Consider the following 17,313-nt stretch of genomic DNA (forward strand, 5'->3'; position numbering starts at 1 on the left):
CTGTCACTTGTTGGATGGACGTGTGCATATTGATCGCTGGCAATTTGCACAATTGATAGATTTTATGTGAAGATATGAGTTGTTATTGAAGACACAATCAAAATCGAGGGTTGGTAGAGCGGAAAGACGGGTCATGCAGTGTGGTACGTAGATTTTAAGCGTGTAATTTTCCAACAATTTAAGGTCAAATTCCATACTTTTAACGTTATAATTGTAGACACAATAACGCATAAAGGTTATGTTCCCTGTAAGTTTTGTGTACGTACATGTTCCTAGAGGAATGTGAACATATTTGTTGCCAGTCCGATATACCAATGCACCTCTGGAAGTTCAGTTGATGTGCCGTTGGGAATTCTTGGTAGACATTACTTAAATGAGGATCCGATATTTACAATGGCCGAGTTGTATGTGTGTCATCGTGCCCTACATATAGACCAAGTGACAATCATTATTTAAAGACATATTTTATTTCTTATTTGCCCGTTTCCCGTCTACGGAATTACTTTCAAAACTACTACACATTCGCTATATTGTTCTGTCGCACACAATTGGCAAAATTAAAAACATCAACATTATTTGGATTTGGTTACATGAAAAAGCAAAGTTTTCGCGATTTCAACCCAAACAACGCCGAGATAACTGGAATACTGTTAAAAGCGGCGTTAAACCCAACTCACCCACCCACCCAAACACAAGTATTGCGACCATCTGTCGCTGGGTCGTTGCTTTACAACAGTCTCGGGACTGAGGTAAAGGGGGAGAGATATATTAAATCCAACAATAATTCAGACACAAGCACCTTTTGCAGTAATCTAGCTGTGGAATAACAAGGAGGTTGTCACAGTGGGTCGGACCCGTGAAGATCCGGGGTAAAATAGGTCTTCAGCAACACATGCTTGCCGTGTAAGGTGATTATGCTTGTCGTAGAACGCGACTTACGGGATCGGGTGGTCAGGTTCGCTGACTTGGTTGATGCATGTCATCGTATCCCAAGTGGGTGGATCGATGCTCCTGATATTTCTCGATTATTTACAGACCGCCGTCATTAAGCTGTAATATTGCTGATTGCGGCGTTAAACAACAAACAAAAAAACAAACAAACAGACAAACATCACGGTGGGCCGGGAGAGCTTCGAATTTTTTGTCTTCTCCGCTTGGAGGGGGTCATGTGACCGTCCTTACAATCGTGTCCAGTTGGATCAATCAGACTTATTGACACATAGTAGCCTCTACCCTTTGCAGAGTTGCGGCCCTTAAGCGTTCCAGACACCAGTGATCGTGAATACGTTATGTGACCTGGTTTTTCACATTCGTGACCAACTCGTGTTATTCCGGGACAAACCGAATAGCGACTCGTGCCCCTATCGTGGCCATTTTTGCGACCGGGATCCGTCTTAGCGCAAACGAGCATACCTAAAACAATTGTCAACTCGTTGCGTAATGGTTCACGTATATTTCCCCATTTATCATATATATCTAAGATGCAATTTAAAACACATCTGGAAATGCGGAATTATACAGTATGATTGAATACATTTAACTGTTTCTTGGGTATATTTTTAGACGCAAGACATGTAAAATCACAATTATTTCTGAGGGATTCTTTGACGAACAACTTGAATTCATACGCGCATTCTGATTGGTTTGTCGTATTTTCGCACATGACATTCATCGATAGGGGGACGAGTCTTCTTGCAGGTTACGGAAAGGGGCGACTTGCGATGAATGGGTTTCTCACAAACAACCCGTTCTCGTGGGTTTCCAAAACAGGAAAATCTAACACCTGCATCACTTACGGCTTTCCTACCACACCAAACTGCCAATCCGTGATATTATGAAATAATGTTCACAGAGAATAGAACTAAACTCATCACTAACTGTTCTGCGATTTTTAAAAAAAACCCCTCTATCTTACGTAACAGGATTTCAGTGTGACTCTGGGATTGACGTTTATCGTTTATAAGTTTGACCGCTTAACTTTCTGGGTATCACAAATCAAAATATGGAGAGAAAATAACTGCCAAATGTTTAAATTGACTTAACCGCTGACGGAGACGATCTGAGCAAAGTCGACCGACCTTTAGTGAATGTGAGCTAAATTGTCCCCATCCTTTTGGAGATAAACATGAGCCGATTTGATGCTTTTTTTTGCGCCGCGATCATCCGTGAGATGTATCACACATGAAATAGACTCGAAAACGAACCTTTTGTGCAACTGGGCACGAGCAATCCGTGCAACGTTTGACCCCCCCCCATGAAATCAACACGTGCACAAACAAAAACACGCACTTCTCGCGCAAGCCTTGTCGTTTATCAAACGCAGACGACACAGCCAGCACAAACATGGAGGTTGTTCTTGGGCCCGAAATGATACAGTTTTACATCAATGAATCTTTAGAATGTACAAGAAAGGTGAGAGCTGTAATTGTCATGTTGATTTTCTAAACCAGGTGTGTAGGTGCTTGTATCCCCGGGGTTGCATTTATAAGTTACAAATATAAAGTTTTCATTTGTTTGTTGTTTAACGCCGCACGCAGCAAGAATCCTGCTACAGTATGGCGGTCTGTAAATAATCTATGCGATCTACGCGATCTACGCGATTGGGATACGTTGACATGCATCAACAAAGTCAACGATCCAGATTACGACAAGCAACAGTCGTCTATTACGGCAAGCATGTTGCTGAAGACAACGGATCTAGTCCGGTGCAGTTTTTAAGAAGAATTCATTTTACCATGATATCATTCATTATCTTACTTTGTCGAAATTTGATTGGCTGGGACCCATTCTGACGTGATTGCAAGGTACATTTCTCCGCTCGAATTGCCGAACTGTTGGCAAAACGTGTTTTTTAATTTTTTTGGTATTATTTACGCTCATAGTTTTTAATTATATAAGATATCTGGTTTTGCAGTAGAGTAACATCTAGTCTCTGAAATCAATATATTTCACAGAAAAACAGTTGTTAAGTTATAGTTATGAATCTAGACGTGCCAAATATTATAGACTTGTATGGGCTGTATTTGATATTTTTTTCAGGGTCTGTATGACAGACTAGTTTTTCAGCTGTAGTTGTATTTCCAACAATTAAGTATAGTGAATACCTCTACATGTGCAATAAAATAAAATGTTATTAAATAAACACGAAATGCTATATTACAAAGAGAGATGTATTGGAAAAAACGAAGCCATACACTTATTAAATTTTGTGGTGCACATATATATATATATATATATATATATATATATATATATATATATATATATATATATATATATATATATATATAGTATTATCTAGAGATTAATATATAGGACACAGGCAGACGCTTTATGTATATATGTACGTGTAGTGAGACAATACGTTAATTTATATCACAGGGGACATGTTTATGATCTAAAAGAGAGACATATTGTAATATTGTAGGTTTTATTTGACAGGGAGACATTTTTATATAGTTTAGGGCATGTGCTCGAAATTCAGTGGGGGTCCTTGTAGACTACTGATTAATCGATGAAAAGATATTATTTGAACAGAAACAACTCCCTGTAAATTGAAGGAGTCTCAGAGAGATCCAGACTTGTTTCATCTAGGGCTATAGCATAACAGTAAGGACCGGGCAAAAATGACAATAATATGGTTTATAGTTTGGGTGGGTGTTGAGGGGTGTGGGGCGGCCCTTGTGGTTTTCAGGATTACTGGTTAACCTAGAATTTGAACCAATCTGAAAGTGATTTCATATAAATTTTTGACATTTGGGAGCAAAGTAAGTTAAAGGGCTAAGAGAAGTTCGGGTTCATTTTGCAATGTACTTTTTCTGGAATGTGGTGATACAGTGTTTGTTTGTTTGTTTGTTGATTAACGCTGCGCTCAGCAATATTCCAGCTATATGACGACGGACTGTAAATAATCGAGTCTGGACCAGACAATCCAGTGATTGACATCATGAGCATCGATCCACGCAAATGGTATAGATGACCTGCATCAACTAAGTCAGCGAGCCTGACCATCCGATCCCGGTTGTCGCCTCTTACGACAAGCATAGTCGCCTTTTACGGCAAGCATGGTCTGTTGAAGACCTATTCTACTCGGGATCTTCACGGGTCTCCTTCCCACTGAACCAACACTTAACCCGGATCGTCACGGGTATTATGCGAAGTGATATCAGTGTCTGCTGTACTCGCACATAAAGAGCCCACTAGCTAAGTAATGCCATCCCGTGTGGAGTACACTAAATGGTAGGTCTCAAGTACTCCGGCTTGAAGTTTATATCTGTGTTGCTTAACGCCGCACTCAGCAATATTCCAGCTGTGAGACGGTGCTCTGTAAATAATCGAGTTTGGACTAGACGATCAAGTGATTGACGTCATGATCTTCGCAATTTGGACACGGTGAAATGCATCAACCAAGTCATAGAGTACAGAGTGTCTGCCTGGATACACCTTCCGTGGTGTAGTGGATAGAGCGTCTGCCCGGAGACCGCCTCCGTGGTGTAGTGAATAGAGCGTCTACCCGGAGACCGCCTCTTCGGTGTAGTTGATAGAGCGTCTACCCGGAGACCGCCTCGTGGTGTAGTGAATAGAGTATCTACCCGGAGACCACCTACACGGTGTTTGTGGATAGAGCGTCTGCCCGGAGACCGCCTCCGTGGTGTAGTGAATAGAGCGTCTACCCGGAGACCACCTCTTCGGTATAGTGGATAGAGCGTCTGCCCGGAGACCGCCTCCGTGATGTAGTGAATAGAGTGTCTGTCCGGAGACCGCCTCCGTGGTGTAGTGAATAGAGTGTCTGTCCGGAGACCGCCTCCGTGGTGTTGTTGATAGTGTCTGCCCAGAGACCGGCTCCATGGGGTAGTGTATAGAGTGTCTGCCCAGAGACCGCCTCCATGGTGTAGTGGAGAGAGTGTCTACCCGGAGACCGCATCCATGGTGTAGTGGATAGAGCGTCTGCCCGGAGACCGCCTCCGTGGTGTAGTGGACAGAGCGTCTACCCGGAGACCGCCTCCGTGGTGTAGTGGATAGAGCGTTTACCCGGAGACCGCCTCCGTGGTGTAGTGGATAGAGCGTCTACCCGGAGACCGCCTCCGTGGTGTAGTGGACAGAGCGTCTACCCTGAGACCGCCTCCGTGGTGTAGTGGATAGAGTGTCTGCCCTGAGACCGCCTCCGTGGTGTAGTGGATAGAGTGTCTGCCCTGAGACCGCCTCCGTGGTGTAGTGGATAGAGTGTCTGCCCGGAGACCGCCTCCGTGGTGTAGTGGATAGGGTGTCTACCCTGAGACCGCCTCCGTGGTGTAGTGGATAGAGTGTCTGCCCGGAGACCGCCTCCGTGGTGTAGTGGATAGGGTGTCTACCCTGAGACCGCCTCCGTGGTGTAGTGGATAGAGCGTCTGCCCTGAGACCGCCTCCGTGGTGTAGTGGATAGAGTGTCTGCCCGGAGACCACCTCCGTGGTGTAGTGGGTAGGGTGTCTACCCTGAGACCGCCTCCGTGGTGTAGTGGATAGAGTGTCTGCCCTGAGACCGCCTCTGTGGTGTAGTGGATAGAGTGTCTGCCCGGAGACCGCCTCCGTGGTGTAGTGGATAGGGTGTCTACCCTGAGACCGCCTCCTTGGTGAAGTATATAGAGCGTCAGCCCGGAGGCGAAAGGTCCGTGATTGGCCACGTGCGCGTAATACTAGAAAAGTGTATCACATGGCGCTCGGAATTAAGGGGTTAAAACAAAAACTGATCGGCTCGGAATCCATTTTGAGTAGGGTATTCATGTTAAACTGCGGCATGGTATCTCCGTATGCTAGCACCTTCACAATCAGTCACACGCACGCACACACACACACGCACGCACGCACACATACACGTACACATACACGTAAACGCACACACACGCTCTACAAGTGCAATAATCGTGGTCGCGACGTTAAACTCCATTTCACCTCACCTGTAATTAAGTACATTGTGTTGTATGTGTACGCACCTGCATGTGTTGATGTATATTGACGTCAAGGGCTGTAGAGATTGATTTCGTTTATGAATTGTGGGTGCAGGTGGCGTAATTGGCTCTGGGTGATAACCGTGATTAAACCCACTGTCTATGACGAGAGCCCCGAGATCTTCACTTAACCACCGAGAACTGTATTGATGTCACGTCCTCGGAACCAACATGCCTGCTGTTCTTGAGTGGTGTGGTGTATGGTGTGTGGTGTGGTGTGGTGTGGTGTGGTGTGGTGGGTGTGGTTCAGTGGTTCAAGCAATGACACCCTGAACTCTTTATGTTTTTTTTTTTTACCAGAGTGAGTGAGTGAGTAAGTATGGTTTTACGCCGCTTTTAGCGATATTCCAGCAATATCACGGCGGGGGACACCAGAAATGGGCTCCACGCCTTGTACCCAATACCCGGGTCTTCGGCGTGACGAGCGAATGCGATAACCACTAGGCTACCCGACTGCCCCCTTTTTTTTTTACCAGAATTGCAATGTACAATCAACATGCAATCTACAGTATTGATAAATTTAACGATTCAAACAGTCATACTGTTTGCCTCCAACACGACTCACATCAACTATGTGCGTCCATTCTCTACTCGTATGCGAAAAGGGCACATGTCCATGTTTCAGGTATTATGATAATAGCTCGTCTTCGGCTTACAGTGTACCTTCCATTTAATAAATGTTCATTCATCACTGTCTCAACAGATATAGTCTGTAGAATGACACTCTATCTTCATACAATAGGGGCGGTCGAGAAGCCGAGTGGTTAAAACGTTCGTTCGTCACGCCGAAGACCCGGGTTCAATTCCCGAAATGGGTGCAATGTGTGAAGCCCATTTCTGGTGCCCCCTGCCGTGATATTGCTGAAACGGCGTAAAATTATTCTCACTCACTCTTCAACGCAATAAAAACGTGTTTTGCCGTGTTCCTGGCTGTGATTTGCCAGTATAATGTTAGAAGCGGCGTAGAACCACACGTGCATTATGAGGAAACTGAAACATTTACTCTTGACTTTAACACTGTCATTGTGTCGTGCTGGCGAGGTCAAGTGGGGTCAATTGAAGCAAGCTGATGTTTTATTTCTGTGTTTTTGTCACATAGTCAATCAAGTTTATTTCGTAATTCACGACACATGGCCCTCAGTACAGTCGTAAGATAATGATATTTTAGGTCACATATCCAGAGTGATACATCTCGGTCGATCTCATGTTAAATTATTTACATAAATATAAAGCTATCAAGCGTAGTACATTAATGTCACAGGATTTAAATAAATTTGCAAAGATATTACGTTTATCATATTTCTGTAATGAGGTAAAAAGAAGTATTTTCCAAGTGAATATATTTCTTACACGCAAAAAATACATGGTATTCATCCTACTATATGAAGGTCACATTCTTTACATGTAGATACTGTATAGGTATATTTAACAATAACCTTTGACGAATAATGTTGACTCAAAAGTTGTGAAGAGATATTCGAAATTTAGGCATTGCTTTAACTAATATTTTGTCTCTATACTGTTCTACTATATATAATTTGGGTTGCAGAAGAGATTTTATATTAGCATAACTGCCACCTCTCGTATCACTTGCATTTGCTTCAAACAAAACGGTGGCGCCCAGTCAAGACGATCTGATCCATAATCAAGATCTATATATTGTGATAAATTGAGTCTTACATCGCAAATTGCATCAAATCGGGAAGATGGGACACGCACAAACAAAAGAGATATCCATCGACTAACTGTGCTGTTTTGAAGTTACGATAACTCAAGTCAAGTCACGGCGGTGAGAATGTGAGTGAGTGAGTTCGGGTTTACGCCACTTTTACCATTAGGGAGTAGCTATTTGGCTCTGAGAAATTTAGGTTTGAGATGAGCATGTTTAGGAGCTCAATTCTTTTAAAGTAATAAACAGGTGCTCAATTATATTATTTTAAGTAAATAGAAATAACTAACTTTATCTTCGGACACTTTTCTGCAAGAAACGGTACGTTTTATTTATACCTACAATGGGGGGCATATTTTCAATCCAGTGGCGAGCGTACTTCAGGATATACCCATCGCGTTCTATTCTGCAGTGATAGTGTGTAATGGTGCACTCTTGTGTTGTTCCAGGCTGACGTTGTCGAACTCCAACCGATGCAGCTAGCATCACCCGCCAGCTCGGCGCGAACACATGGAACATACAGTGAGGAAGGTGAGACATCCGGGTTACAATACGTCTTCAGCAACAGACCGTCGTCATAGAGCAGAGATATTGCTGAATGCGGCGTCAAACAACAGACAAACAAACGATCAAACAGGCTGAACATGCAACATTTTGTAATTACTCACAAAGGTTCTTGTACTAGTTTTTTTTATAATCTGTACGCAAAGTAATTGGTTTCTGCGTATCTTACACAGTGACGCAGCGTATCTGGAGCTGGTTGAAGAGTCAGAATACATGTGACACCTATAGATGGTTAATGATAGGCTATACCATCCTCATCCACCATCTGCTGCGAGTCTATATGGCTTCAGTCGTTGTATCGATTACAAGTAGACGTGTATCTTCTACAAATCAATTGTAACTGTGATATAACCATTTTTCTTTGGCTTTGCCCACAAATATTTCCGATTTCTTTTATCGACATTATAAACCACAATAGCAAAGAAGTTGGTACATTTACATTTACAGGGCGATTTTGCTTTGAGATGATGAGGTGGCACTTAAGATGTCACTAGCAGTTTCCCTTAGGTCGCTTTCATTGTCACGATTCCTATTATAATTGAGTTTCAATAAAATCAGTTTGTAATAACAATTTCCGCACTTGTATGGTGTGAGGATGTATTGCCTTTACCTGGTTTTAACACAGCCTGCGTGAGGTTCCCAGTACGGATTTTACAAAATTAATTATATCATGTGTTCTGTACTTACTTCAATGAGAATACTAGGACAACCTTATTGTTGTCAATGACAACCGTAAGTGATTTCGAAGATTGTGGATTTTAATACCTTCTTTTGAGAATGGAAATGTATTATCAACTGACGGAATGCCAATAGCAAGATCGTTGCTTGTGTTCTTTTATTGATTCGTAGCAGAGTTGTATTGCCTGTCTCCATCTCTCCACAGATTACCTGACCAAGGACAGCCACCACCGAGTCACCTACAGCACCGCCACACGACTCCGTGTGGCTGCCATAGCAGTTTCCTGGGTGTCTGTGGTCTTTGCTCTGTCAACGGGCATCGTTGCTCTTGGTAGGTGTCTCACTCGTCTCCGTGAAGAGTTAGTGAGTAAACTGTTATTCTCCCTCACGGTCTGATTCCTCCATTTGGTTCTGTTGTGAACACACACATTCTCCCAGGTCACACAGACCCTAATGGACCCAATCTCCTCAAGGTATGTGGCTATTTTAATGAAACAGAAGGAATACACACGTGCAGCGATGCAAATAACATTTACAAGAATATTCTTTCTTGTTAACGTTGCTGAAACCATAATATCTCCAAACTTCATCTTCTGTTTCAGTTTTCAGTACTCTCGAAAGGAGCCAATCGCTGTTTGGTTATGGGGTAAGTGGGATGTGATCTATATCTGTGTTTGTATGTCATATTCGAACTCCATTACTCAACGTTTAAACTATTAATATTTAGTCTTGATCATTCAGACACAACAGCGCCAATGTAAAACCTTTACTCCTGGCGTTAAATAAAAAACCCAAACAGTTCTCATTATTTTTTCTCATTGATTTATCAGTCTGAATTGCCGCCAAATGATTTTCAGAAGATCGAAGTTAGCTTCCACATGCATCACCTTCACTAAAATGTCTTCCAACTATGTCTGTCACGACAAAGCAGCACACAATACTAATAGTCTATAGATCTATATGCCATACAATGCTAACACCTATATCATAAATCTATATGTCACACAATATTAATACATACAGGTATATCATAAATGTATATGCCATACAATACGAATACCTTTCACAGATCTATATGCCACACAATATTAAAACCGATGTCATAAATAGAGAATCTCACTCGAGTGTCTTTTGATATCAAATATATCAACACGAGTTGATAAAAGTGGGAAAACTCCGAGGCTTGCCGAGGTTTTTTTCCACTTTTATCAACGAGTGTTGATATATTTGATATCAAAAGACACGAGGGTGAGATTTTATTTATCATCCAACATCATTCTTCAAACCTTTTCAGTCTGTAGACAGTAATTAGCAGTGTCTTAAGTGTAAAAAGTACTGCTTACAGCTTCAGTAGCAGAGCCATTAGTGATGTCATATGATTGTGACGTCATGGTAACCAATGACGTCACAATGGTTTGCAAAGCATTGTGATGCAATTTCATTGCAGCGATATCTACAGTGTAGATATCGCTTGATCTCACCCAAGCGATATCTCCTGTGGGAGCAAGTTTTGGATGATAAATCTACATGCCATACAATATTTATACCTGTATCATAAGTGTATTATGCCATACAATATTTATACCTATATCATAAATCTATATGCCATACAATATTTATACCTATATCATAAATCTATATGCCATACAATATTTATATATATAGCATAAATCTATATGCCATACAATATTTATATTTATAGCATAAATCTATATGCCATACAATATTTATACCTTTATCAAACGTCTATATACCAACACATTATATATGGGATGAGACAGTAAACTACTGTCTGGCTGAAAATGACACGCGATCTTGTCGGTTTTGTTCATATTGATTAAACATGAATGTTGTTTGCATTGTCCAGTTGGACGCTATTTTGGACGGGATCTCGTCCATTGTCGTCCTGTGGAGATTTTACGGTAGTGACCGATCCGTATACTCAGCTAAACGGGAACGAATGTAAGTATAGCCTACAGATGTATCTTTTCATGGAGCCTTGTCCAAGACTTCTGAGCCACATTTATTCCGTGTCGATTTAGTCCCTTAGTCCAGCCAGGATCCGACGGTCATGGGTTCGATGGCAAGATTCGCCCAGATTATGACCCTTGGTTTGTCCTCACCATAGTCCCGGTGGTACATGATGCTCGGATAGTACTTGGAACATAATCGTCATCGTAGGGTTTTGCTGAACTGTTTTACGGAAGTGTTTTTTCTGAACTGTTTTCTGAAGTGTTTTACGGAAGTGTTTTTCTGAACTGTTTTACGGAAGTGTTTTTCTGAACTGTTTTACGGAAGTGTTTTTCTGAACTGTTTTACAGAAGTCTTTTACGGAGGTGTTTTTCTGAAGTGGTTTGCGGAGGTTTTTTACGGAAGTGTTTTTCTGAACTGTTCTCTCAAGTGTTTTACGGAAGTGTTTAACGGAAGAGTTTAACGGAAGTGTTTTTCTGAAGTGGGTTACGGAGGTGTTTTACGATCAGCGTGACTGTCACGATGGACTTTCATTCGACGTTCTGGACTATTGTTGTGACAGCCATTGTTAAAAGTGACGTTCAACCAAACACCACTCACTCTGTCAGTGACACACTTGATTGTGTACATCAGGAACCTCTCACACAAAATAATCCCGTTTCATGTTTCTCTTCCAGTGCCTGTATCGTCATATCGCTGCTGTTTCTGGTAGCAGCCACGTGTTTGGTCGGCAAATCTGCCAACGCTCTTGCTATGGAAGTGAAGGAGACAGGCAGCGACATCTTGTATGGGCTGGCGATATGTAACGCCCTCGTCTCTCTCGCCCTTGCCATCACCAAGGTCATCCTTGGCTATAAACTGGAAAGCAAAGCTTTGATAACCGACAGTAAGCAATTTGAGAATGGCCAAAAAATTAGAATGTTTTGCTAGATGTGTACATGCATCATTACTGTTTTGTATGTAGTCATTGTAAAAGAGGTTCATGTACATTAGTATATATGTCCGTATGATGTTTTGTTTGTTGTTTAACGCCGCAATCAGCAATATTCTAGCTTTATGACGGCGGTCTGAAAATAATCGCGGCTGGACCAGACAATCCAGTGATTGAAATCATAAGCATCAATCCACACAATTGGTATACGATGACAATCATCAACCAAGTCAGCGAGTCTGACCACCCGATCCCGTTAGTCGCTTCTTACGACAAGCATAGTCGCCTTTTACGACAAGCATGTGTTGCTGAAGACCTATTCTATCCCGGATCGTCACGGGTCCCGTACAATGTAATGTTTAACTTTTGAAAGAGATTGTTCACACTGTTACCATTTGCACTGGACAACAACGTGTGGAGCGTCAGTCAACGATGACTTACATTTAGTCTGGTCATGCATTTTGTATATTCCATCTCCGGGTTCCAGGGGCGGTGGGGTAGCCTGGTGGTTAAAGTGCTCGTCAAGCCAAAGCTTCGGGTTCGATTCTCCAAAGGATACAATGTATGAAGCCCATTTCTGGTGCCCCCCGTCATATTGCTGGAATATTGCTGAAATGTGGCGTACAATCATATTCACTCACCATGTGATTCAATGGCCTGTTCCTTTGATTACAGTGATGTTCTTCACACAAACAATTGTTCGTTTGCAGGCGTGATAACCTTCACGGGCTCTGCTGTGAGTTTCGGCACTCTGTGCAGCCTATTGGCGACGGAGAAGAGTGACGACTTTTGGTACCTGGATCCCGTTGTCGGAATGCTGTGCGGAGCGTTCCTGTTGGCGTGGGGAATCAAGTAAGTGTAGAAGTGTGTCCATATAGGATGACAGTGATGCTGGTTGTGTGTTATTTCTTACATTGTTATTTAGCCCATCAAGGCTGAATGAAGACTTTGAAAATTGGGCATTTAGTTGGAAGAACATGGAACACTTTTAGCCACTGCCGTATGGCGTATCCATGTCTGACCAATCGGCTTGTGTATAACAGTACCGCGGACTAGCGCCATGTAACCAGCCAGGCTGTGAAATAAAGCTGAAGGGGTACAGCAGGTACGTACCCCAGGTACATTCCGAGGTACATGCTGCTGTATGAGATGCATTCCAGGGCGCTGTATAAAAACGAGCATACACGTGCGGTACGTGCTCTACATTCGTGACCAACTCGTGTTATAGCGGGACAAGCCGAATAGCGACTCGTAGCCCGAAGTGATGCAGGTCTCAGACGTTTACATTTCTGGTGTCCCCCGCCGTGATATTGCTGGAATATTGCTAAAAGCGGCGTAAAACCATACTCACTCACTCACTCACTCAGACGTTTACCACGAGTACGGGTGTGGTGCTGACAAACCAAGAAACATGATCGGGGCGAACCGGGATTCCAACCCCCGCCCTGTCATATAACGTTCTGGACATGTACGTCATTTTCGCATGGGTCTGCCCGTCAAGGAGAAATTCTAAGATGGGGCGTGTTAGGAGGAACGTGAAAGTGAAAATGAATCTATCATTTATAAAATGTGTCTCATATTGGTGTGATCTGTTTTCACAGGTTGTTAACGGAGATGGTTTGCTGCTACAGAGGAGCTGCTGTTGAATCTTGACGCAGTCGGAAATATGTTCTAGGTCCATGTAAATCTCGGATATTTAGCTACATACAAGTCGCAACAGTGGACACGTGCAGTCAGCACAAATCGGTGGAAAAGTCAAGATATTTAATTTTTCCCATTCACGGAGTATAGTATGTAGATTGTATTTAGTGAAGACATCTTATATTTATGTAAAAATCAAAGTCGACATACAATCCACTCAGTTATCCAATAATACCGTATATCAGTCAGTCAGGTGTCACGTTGTGTCGGAAGTACTGTCTGTCCGACGCGGTGACGCCATTGTATTCAGACATGATTGAGATCAGGTATGCCAACACATAGTGACTGGGGCGTTTGGCTTTTAGTGTCAAACAACATATTTATAGCATCTATATGAAAACAGTTGACATTTCACAATTCCGCCAGAAAGCTCCTATATATGCTCGTTCTTTAGAAGCCTCCGTTCGTGAGAATGGGAACGGATTCTTCTGTCGAGATTCACAAGTAACGTCATAAACATAAAATGGTTCCAGCCCAAAATATTAGCCCTCTAGCTCCCACCATGTGTTTCAGGATTCCGGGTAAGAACTGATCCCCATCAACGGCCGTATGGGTGTGGTGTGGTGTGGTGTGGTGTGGGGGTATCAGGCTCGGTAACCTGGGTGATTGTGTGTCATCGCACCCAGCAGCGTGGATCGTAGTTCATAACACCAATCACTGGATTGTCTGTTCCAGACTCGAATTTTAACAGGCCGACGTCATATAGCTGGAATATTGCTGAGGGTGGCGTTAAATAACAAACACGGGCGAAGCAAAAAGAAAAGAATGTCCATGCCACAAGGACAGTGAACATACCACGACTGGTTGGATCTAGCTTAGTGCTATCCCCGTGAAGATTCGGGAAACAGCAACTCATGCGTGTCGTAATAGGCGCCTGACGGGATCGGTGACTTAGTTGATGCGTGTCATAGTATCCTATTTGCGTTGAAATATGCTCATGATTTCAATCACTAGATTGTCTTGTCCAGGCTCGATTATTTACAGGCCGCCGTTATATAGCTGGATTATTGCTGAGTGCAGCGTATATCAACAAACAAAATAACTAAAGTTGGTGTTAGCTATTTACTGGCTTGCTGACATCTGTTTGAATTGGCGTTAACCAAAATTCACTGTAACCGAAACAGTGACTAAAGCGGCGCCAAATTCACTCACGCATATATGAAATCATTTTTGTGTTATGTTTCAATATGCTTTTTTTCAGAAAGGAAAACAAAAATATGAAACAAAACGCACAAATATCAGAAAAGTAGGTGGCACCAGCTGCATTAATGGAACTGAAGTACATCTATTGAAGCATTGAAGTAATATACAGGGCGTTACGTATGCTTCGTAGTGGATGTTGAAGGGAGATTCTCTGATCATATTAATAAAACAGCATTGGCAATATCTGCACGCCCATATCTACCTGTCTATGAAAATGTTACTCGAACCGTATCGAAATTAAGCTTTTACAAGGCCTACCATTAGCGTGTGGTATAAAAGTGTATGGACGCTGAATTGTTTGTATTATATTATTACATTGTCGCTGTTCGTTAACCATTGTTGTATTAAAATATACTATTGTTCCATTGTTCCTATCAAGTATATATGATCAAAGTTGATATCAATAAATGTGATACGTATGTTGTCAGCTTATGTTATTGTGTTATTGTATCTATAAATCCTAGGTGGGTATACTTCAGTGCTTGTACAGCTGTGTCCGGAGGTTGTGAAAGTTTTCAGCGGTCTCCGTGTGTATCGACGTGATGTTACGGACCGCGGGCATTTAACCTGAATTGGTATAATTAATAATTTCATCAGGGTTTGCAAGAGAAGGCCCATGTCTACTATTACTCAAGCGTGTTCCAGACACGTGCAGTTAGTACAAAACCGTCCATATCTACCATTACTCGAGCGTGTTCCAGACACGTGCAGTTAGTACAAAACCGTCCATATCTACCATTACTCGAGCGTGTTCCAGACACGTGCAGTTAGTACAAAACCGTCCATATCTACCATTACTCGAGCGTGTTCCAGACACGTGCAGTTAGTACAAAACCGTCCATATCTACCATTACTCGAGCTTGTTCCAGACACGTGCAGTTAGTACAAAACCGTCCATATCTACCATTACTCGAGCGTGTTCCAGACACGTGCAGTTAGTACAAAACCGTCCATATCTACAATTACTCGAGCGTGTTCCAGGCACGTGCAGTTAGTACAAACAGTTAGTACAAAACCGTCCATATCTACCATTGCTCGAGCGTGTTCCAGACACGTGCAGTTAGTACAAAACCGTCCATATCTACAATTACTCGAGAGTGTTCCAGTGTGGGTCATTATGGTGACAGGGCGGGGTACGGCCACAGTTGTTAATTCGCTGTGAAGAGTGCGTCCTATTTATTTATAATCCTAAATCGAAATCCAGATTTGTTCTATTCTTGGTTTGTGAGAGCTATTCATGTCCTGGTGGGATTCACCATATTGATCGATGCCGAACATCTGCATAACTTGCCTTGCATCATGCTGACACGCCATGGTATAACTGAAATACTTTACAAAGCGGCATTAAACCTATCTCACTCAGTGAGATGGTTACATCCCATTAGTGAGACATCCCATTAGTGAGACACCCATTGTAAGACAGGGGAGTAGGTGGGATTAATTAGCTAACACAGCCAGTCTACCCACTTAACAATGGTCACAGCCCATGATTAGCGGATTAATTAATAAGAGTAGGCCAGTAATTCTGTTTGAATATTCTCAGGAGACATTCCAGGTGGACTTTAACTGGATTTTAATGGATTTTAAGGGATGGATGAATTAAAATGTTGAATTAAATAAAGTAATTAAATAAAGTAAAAGAGGGTATCAAACATCTTGGGTCATTTCTTTTGTCTATAATAAGACAAGTCCATTTTCATGATAGGGGTTAATTACCTGATTAACATGTGCAACCAGGTATGACCGTGTTGTTTTAAGGTGTCTCACAACTGGGCTGTCTTACTAATGGGAGGAGACCAGTGAGATACTCGAAAAATACTTTCTCACACGACAATTCCGACGATGCCAAGACACCACGTCATAATGGTGAGGACAGGATCAGTATTTAGTTTGATAATTCATTTGTTCAAAATGAAGCTCATGTCATGATAAACAGTCTAGGGGAGATCACTCTTCTAACTTTTCTTTTCTTCGATCTTTGACGGTAAAATTAAGCATTAAAAATTAAATTAAAATTAAGTACAATCACTGGTAATATTTCAGAAAATATGAAAATACCTCTTCCAGATTCACCCCTATCACGATGCTTGGTGTGACCTCCCAAATTAAGCCAACAAAATGGCGTCAGGCCCCGCTCGCTCTCTTATGTCGGGGGCGGTGGGGTAGCCTTGTGGTTAATGCGTTTGCTCGTCACACCGAAGGCCCAGATTCGATTCCCTATATGGGTACAATGTGTGCAGCCCTTTTTCTGCTGGATATTGCTTTCCTCCCAAATTAAGCCAACAAAGTGGCGTCAGGCCCCACTCGCTCTCTTATGTCGGGGGCGCTGGGGTAGCCTTGTGGTTAAAGCGTTTGCTCGTCACGCCGAAGACCCAGATTCGATTCCCTATATGGGTACAATGTGTGCAGCCCTTTTTCTGCTGGATATTGCCGGAATGCCAATTTCTAAAGATGGCGTAAAACTATACTTACTCATTCACACTTTTGCTGTCAGCGACCCCGGGGTTAAAGAGTGTAGGGTAGGCGATCTCTTTAAGTTATTAAAAACAAACCAACGCAAAGCACGGTAATTCCTATGACAATAAATAGTTTTATACAATCACTAAAGAAGG

General features: G+C 42.4%; 1 protein-coding gene across 1 annotated transcript in view; it reads left to right on the plus strand.

Annotated features, from left to right (window-relative positions):
* Positions 1–15,020, plus strand: part of LOC139471706 (transmembrane protein 163a-like) — a 36,093-nt gene extending 21,073 nt beyond the window's left edge. The window contains exons 2-8 of the mRNA XM_071254175.1: positions 8,103–8,184; positions 9,101–9,226; positions 9,498–9,541; positions 10,763–10,857; positions 11,544–11,752; positions 12,508–12,649; positions 13,399–15,020. Coding sequence (XP_071110276.1) covers positions 8,127–8,184; positions 9,101–9,226; positions 9,498–9,541; positions 10,763–10,857; positions 11,544–11,752; positions 12,508–12,649; positions 13,399–13,450 — 726 coding nt within the window. The 5' untranslated portion in view covers positions 8,103–8,126 and the 3' untranslated portion in view covers positions 13,451–15,020. The remainder of the gene's footprint in view (positions 1–8,102; positions 8,185–9,100; positions 9,227–9,497; positions 9,542–10,762; positions 10,858–11,543; positions 11,753–12,507; positions 12,650–13,398) is intronic.
* Positions 15,021–17,313: the final 2,293 nt, after the last annotated feature.

This window comes from Haliotis cracherodii, unplaced genomic scaffold (assembly GCF_022045235.1).
Source record: "Haliotis cracherodii isolate W230 unplaced genomic scaffold, xgHalCrac1.p SCAF_23, whole genome shotgun sequence".
Lineage (NCBI taxonomy): Eukaryota > Metazoa > Mollusca > Gastropoda > Lepetellida > Haliotidae > Haliotis > Haliotis cracherodii.